Here is a 6,000-nt window from a genome sequence, read left to right on the forward strand (position 1 = left end):
TCTTCCCTGACCTGTAAGAGTGAAGAAAACGAGGGCCTCCTTTGTTGCCTGCTTCACTGTGCATTGATTGCTGTAAACTAGCAATCAATGAAGTAAATGTTTGTTTAAAATTCAAACTAAAATGAATGTTCGTGAAACTTGTATTTTGCCCAACAGAAACAAAGAGTTTTTCTAATCTACTTTGTTTCCTTTTGTTTCTGAAGATGATGGTGGATGATATGGAGGCTTGGGAATATGTCTTGTTCTTTCTCTGCCTGTCTCTGTCTAACCTTTATCTCACTCTGTCTGTCTTTCTGCCTCTGTAGAATTAGGCCTTCATAGACCATTCAATGTCTCAATGAGGTTAATTACCTGTCGCCTAATTGGCCTGAGGGTCACACACACACACACACACGCACACACACACACAAACACACACACACACACACACACACACACACACACACACACACACACACACACACACACACACACACACACACTCCCTGGGAAAAGAGCAAAGTGACTAAGTGACTCCACATAAATCTTCATCCAGCAGTAACGAGTTAAATTCCAAAATGAAATTCAGCATCAAATTGATCAATTATTGAGTTTTAACTTTCTGAGCTATGAACAATTTTCTATTAACTTTAGTCTTTACTTTAGTCCTACACATGAAAACAAACATGCAGGCATAGAGATTTGCATGCAAACACTAGACACACACACTTTCAGGGTCCAGGGAGCGTGGTAAAATAAGGTTGAATAGTGAAAAGCAGCTATTTATCCCTGCTCTCTCAGGTCTCATGGGACACACAAACACACACTGATAGGAACAATGAGTGGTTTAACTCAGTGTATGGATCTGTGCACAGTCACGCTCACACGCACAAACTCACACACATCATATACCATATACTTTTGTGTATGTTATAAAAGAACAAATTACATAGTGTCTAGTTGACATTAGTCCATAATTGTTGTGCATTACTCACATATCATATGTTATTGAACAAACCTTGTGGCAAACATAACTGTAAGCAGGGTTCACATCATATCCCATGAGCACCTGGGCATTATCGCATATTCTGAAGTAACCACTTGGTATCTACAGTATGACCTGTATGCTGGGTTAAGAGAGCGTGTTCAGTGTGTTCCATGTTTTCACTTGTAAACATCAGTGTGTCAGTGTGTAACAATCAAGCAGCCATATTATCTTCACACTTCTGTTACTTATTTACACAAAAACACACAGAATTTCACTGCGCTAAATTTTCTTAGGACACATTTTATTTTTGGAGTGTTTGGCTGGTACAAATACGACTTTGTTTATTAATTTAACAAATCAGTTTCCGCAGATTGAATAATTCTGGCACAGCTGCTTGTGTCAAACTTGTTGGTAAATAAACTTCTACATTTTGTAAGAGGTGTGACATTTCTATTCCATTATGCAACAAAAGAGTATGAGCTCCATCCATCTTTGCCTGAGTTGCTTTCCTCTATTTTTCATAGCTTGTATTCCTTCTCTTCTCGGTTTTATTTCTCATTTCTCCTCCTCTCCCCTTCTTCCTCTCTCACTTTCCCACCCTTTCTTTCTTTCTACTCGCCTCTCTTTGTTTATTTCTTTTTTTGTTCCTTATTTCGTCTATCTCCCTTCCCCCCGTTTTCCCACCTCACTGCCCCATCGGGAGCACCAATAAGCCTGTCGCTGCCCAGGCAACCACCGCACCACCGCCTCCGCCCAGGCAACAGGCCGTCGTCAGGGGCGCTGACCCCTGACCCCATCACAGCTGCTCAGCCAATGCCTATCCCACAGTTCCTTGCTCTCTGCTCGCTCCCGTGAACAGGGGGTCACCTGCAGGAATCAGTGAATAAAACTACCTCGATTTTGCTTTGTGTCCCACTCTGAAAAAGGAAAGAAGGATAGGAGTGAAGAAGCAAGAGGAGGATAGGAGACAAAGAGATGTGTGGAAACAAGGACAGAAAACAAAGAGAGGAAAACAGAGGAGTACTGGCAGTATGTTTACTGAAACTTCAATTAGACTCCAGTTAAGGGAATAAAACGATTTTTCAATTGAGGCCCAAATTTGTCTCTAGTAGTAGACACCTATCTTTCTCATGCTCCTCCCCTCTGTGCAGTTTTGCTAACCACAGATGTCTATGTTTTGGTTCTAAATGCTTCTTGGAGAACTGAAACGAATTCGCATCTCCTACCATGAGACTGTTGAACCCAAAGGCAACAGAACTTTCAGGCAAAAACCACCACACATGTATTCCGTTTGCACTGTGTCAATGAGTGAGTTCCCATGATGAAACTGGGAGACCCCTAGTGTCCCATGCCACCTCCTCATGCATTTCCTCAATGGGAGGACTCACCTCATACTGTGATTATGGAATGCGTCACAAATGGCGGAATCCTATTGATTCTGTGCATGGCTCATTTTTGCCTTCAAAAGTAGCGAGGACAGAACACTTTAAGGCAGTTAGTCAGCTAATCAGTGTACAAATCACTAATCGACAACTAAGCTGCATCTGATTGATCAAGTAACACTTGTATGATCAAACATGATTGTTCAGTCAAAAATCATGGATGCCCCATAGATCAGTGACTATGAAAAAAATTATGTTTGTTTATAGTTTAAATCATGATTAATTTAATGTCATTTTAATTCAATGGATTATTCATAAATTCTCTTCTTAAAGTTGAGCTGCTTATCTTCTTTTCGAGAAGTGACTCTAACATGCCCTGAAAGCTTTGTCTTTGATTTACTTGCTTGATTTACAGAGTGTGTATGCCAAGCCAGTGATTGGCCAACACCTATGTTTCATAGGTCCTATAGGTCACCAGGTCAGGCAGAGAAAGAGAATGGATCAGTGTGTGTTACAATATTACAACAAGAACACGTTTCAAATAGATTCCTGATGAAAATAATCTGTAATGTCTTTTAGACAGCCTCTTCAATGTCTCTTAGATGCCAGCTGCGTCCTTGCTGTTGGTGTCAGCACAGTGATCCTGTAAGGTGACGTCTGACATGTTGGAAACGCTGCTGCTAAGGTATCGCTGGGGGCAGCAACAGTGTGGTGCAGCAAAACCACTAAAGCAACAGTAATGACACACTGGCATGAAACATAGCACCAAAACAACAAACGCCACACAGTGTGAATTTTAAGCTAGGTGACAATTAAATTTGAACTTGTGTTTCCAGTGATGGGGCAGTATAGCGATGCAATCGCACCTGTGTTTGTGCATGAGTGTGTGTGTGTTGGTTCCAGGTGCTGTCCCCGGTGTAACCCGAGCTGGTCTTTATTAATAAATAATGCACCTGAACCAGGCTCATCAGTCAGCCAGCTAGGTAGGTAGGTAGGTAGTCCAGGCTTACTGCAATTTGCCCTCTAATAGAACAGACACATACACTCAAACACACACTCATACACCCTCTTATACACACAAAACAGCAAGCAGCATCACACACACTGTCTGTTCTCAGCTTTAGGATTCAATTTGAGGGATTTTAAAGTCCATCTTCATCTGGAGTGACCTCTGACTGAACATGAATCCTGAATAGTAAGTGTTTGTGCTAAGCTGCATGTGACTGAAATAGAAACCATGTGAACATTTTAATTCCTCTAAGAGCTTTGCCATGTATCATCTGAATGACTAAAACTAGTGCCAGTAGTTATTTGTGGCTTTGACCTAATAACTGATGAAGGTTATGTAGGTGTGTAAATGTATGATTATTCATTCTTTGTCCTTTATACCATCTTTATAGTATATTTTCTTTATCCTGTGTGTACATCAAGTATTGCTACGATGCTTTAATCTACGGCAGCAGCAGCTCTTGCGCTACAGTAGTACACCATTATGAAAATAAATTTGATAATTGATCAGTGATTAGTTCTAGTGTCTCTATGTTTACGCCCACTCACCACACAAAGGCAAACTGTTGTGATCTAATACAAAACAAAGTTGTGACCTTTGACCTTTAAGACTAACAAAGTACCGACAAAACTTTGGTTGTTCATAGACCCTGACATGTTCATTGGAAGCCATGTTGGCCTCACAGTTAGCCTATTGTTATAGTAACAAATGATCTGTGAGCTACAGCAACAACTAGAACAGGTTGCATTGGGGCTGAAGGTTTGAACCCAGTACTAACAGGAGAAAAGGTGACATTGTTACAGCATCATCCTTGTCCCTGTCTGTGATTGTGACTGGTTCACACTTTGCAGGGATTCGTTAACGATGTGATTTCACTTTCAATTTGCTTGCATGTGGCATTAATGTGGAACCAGTGTGACAGGATTAATCATCTGTAATGTCGCATTGCAACAATTTAGAATACCAATTCCATGCAAGAACGCTTGACATGTTTGTGTGTTCCTCCTCTTCCAGTGACTACCTATTCAAGCTTCTTCTGATTGGTGACTCTGGTGTCGGCAAGTCATGCCTGCTGCTGCGCTTTGCAGTACGTTTGCCCTCAGCTACACATGTTTCATACTTCACCTTTTAACACTTAACAGATTCTTGCTTTCCGTCTAATGCTGCCTTCTCCCGACCCCTCAGGATGACACCTACACTGAGAGCTACATCTCCACCATTGGAGTGGACTTTAAGATCAGGACCATCGACATGGATGGGAAGACTGTGAAACTACAGATTGTGAGAGTTTCTCTACCTGATGTTATTGTTGTCACATCAGTGTTTTCTTGTGAATTGTCTGGAAATTAGACAACAGGTGACTTCATTTATGCTGGTATCTTTTGTTGTGTTACACAAATTAAAAATCTTGCCATGGTCTGGGCAGAGAAGATTTTTGTGTGGCAAAATTAATGAGAAAAGTAAGAATAATCTAAAGCTAATATTGTGTGTTTGTGTCAGTGGGACACAGCAGGCCAGGAGCGGTTTCGAACCATCACTTCCAGCTACTACAGAGGGGCTCATGGCATCATCATCGTCTATGATGTAACAGAGCAGGTTTGTGGAGTGTCTGGCACCGGTATGAACAAGATGATGGTGTGAGGTGTGGGTGAACAGTAACATCTCTTCTTCCTCCCCCTCCTGTGCTCTGTGCCCTCCTCTCTTTCCTCAGGAGTCCTTTAACAACGTGAAGCAGTGGTTGGAGGAGATAGATCGTTACGCCTGTGAAAACGTCTCCAGGCTGCTGGTGGGAAACAAGTCTGACCTCGTTAGCAAGAAAGTGGTGGACTGTGCCACGGCTCAGGTACAAAATGAGCAGTGATACACTGTGCTGTCATCTACTTAGGGTATGAAAACAGCCATGAAAAACAGACTGACACTACTCACAAAGGCCTTTTACTTTAATACCAATAGGATTGAAGGATGGAACAGAAGACTTTAAACAGCTGATTCTATACATTGTAGATATAAATGACTGGAGGCATAAACAAGATTTAAAGTCTTGCAGCAAAATCAAACTCTTCACGGTTTACACTCCGTATGGTTTATTAACATAGTAGCATACTCACGAGGAGCACATCACAATGCTAAAGTTTAGCTTAAGGTGCATTACTTTGTCATGCTATCATAATCAATCAATCTATAATTATCAATCTGCATGGCATATAGCTGAGGCTAGAAGTCACCTATTTTACTATGAACTGAAGCGTGGATTCTAATCTATCATGGATTTTCATTGGATGAAAAATTATTTTCTTTCGGACACCAAAATTGGATGTTTTAGATAGAGACATGGCTAAAAAAATGTTGTTTAAAATGTTTAATAGCCCCCCCCCCTCCTTCTATCTCTCTCTCTTACTTTTGTCTCTCTCCAGGATCTGGCCTCGTCTCTTAAAGTCCCCTTTATGGAGACGAGTGCTAAGAGTTCAAAGAACGTGGAGACGGCTTTCCTCACCATGGCCTCTGAGATCCACAAGCGTCTGGCCAGTGATGAAGCAGCAATGCAGGGTGGGTCGCCAAACGCCCAGAGCACCAAGATCAACAGCGCCCCATTGTGGCTCGGAGGGGAAAAACAGACTCAGGAGGCCAGCAACTGTTGTTGA

At 41.7% G+C, this 6,000-nt stretch overlaps 1 protein-coding gene across 1 annotated transcript; it reads left to right on the forward strand.

Annotated features, from left to right (window-relative positions):
• The first annotated feature begins 3,530 nt into the window (after positions 1–3,530).
• On the forward strand, positions 3,531–6,000 carry LOC142991954 (ras-related protein Rab-1B-like). The gene is made up of 6 exons (XM_076142166.1): positions 3,531–3,544; positions 4,373–4,445; positions 4,544–4,639; positions 4,859–4,954; positions 5,070–5,201; positions 5,773–6,000. The coding sequence occupies exons 1-6, from the start codon at positions 3,531–3,533 to the stop codon at positions 5,998–6,000; spliced, it is 639 nt and encodes a 212-aa protein (XP_075998281.1).

Source organism: Genypterus blacodes, unplaced genomic scaffold (genome assembly GCF_046128005.1).
Source record: "Genypterus blacodes isolate CSIRO-AG114 ecotype Tasmania unplaced genomic scaffold, CSIRO-AGI_Gbla_v1 ptg000003l_1, whole genome shotgun sequence".
Lineage (NCBI taxonomy): Eukaryota > Metazoa > Chordata > Actinopteri > Ophidiiformes > Ophidiidae > Genypterus > Genypterus blacodes.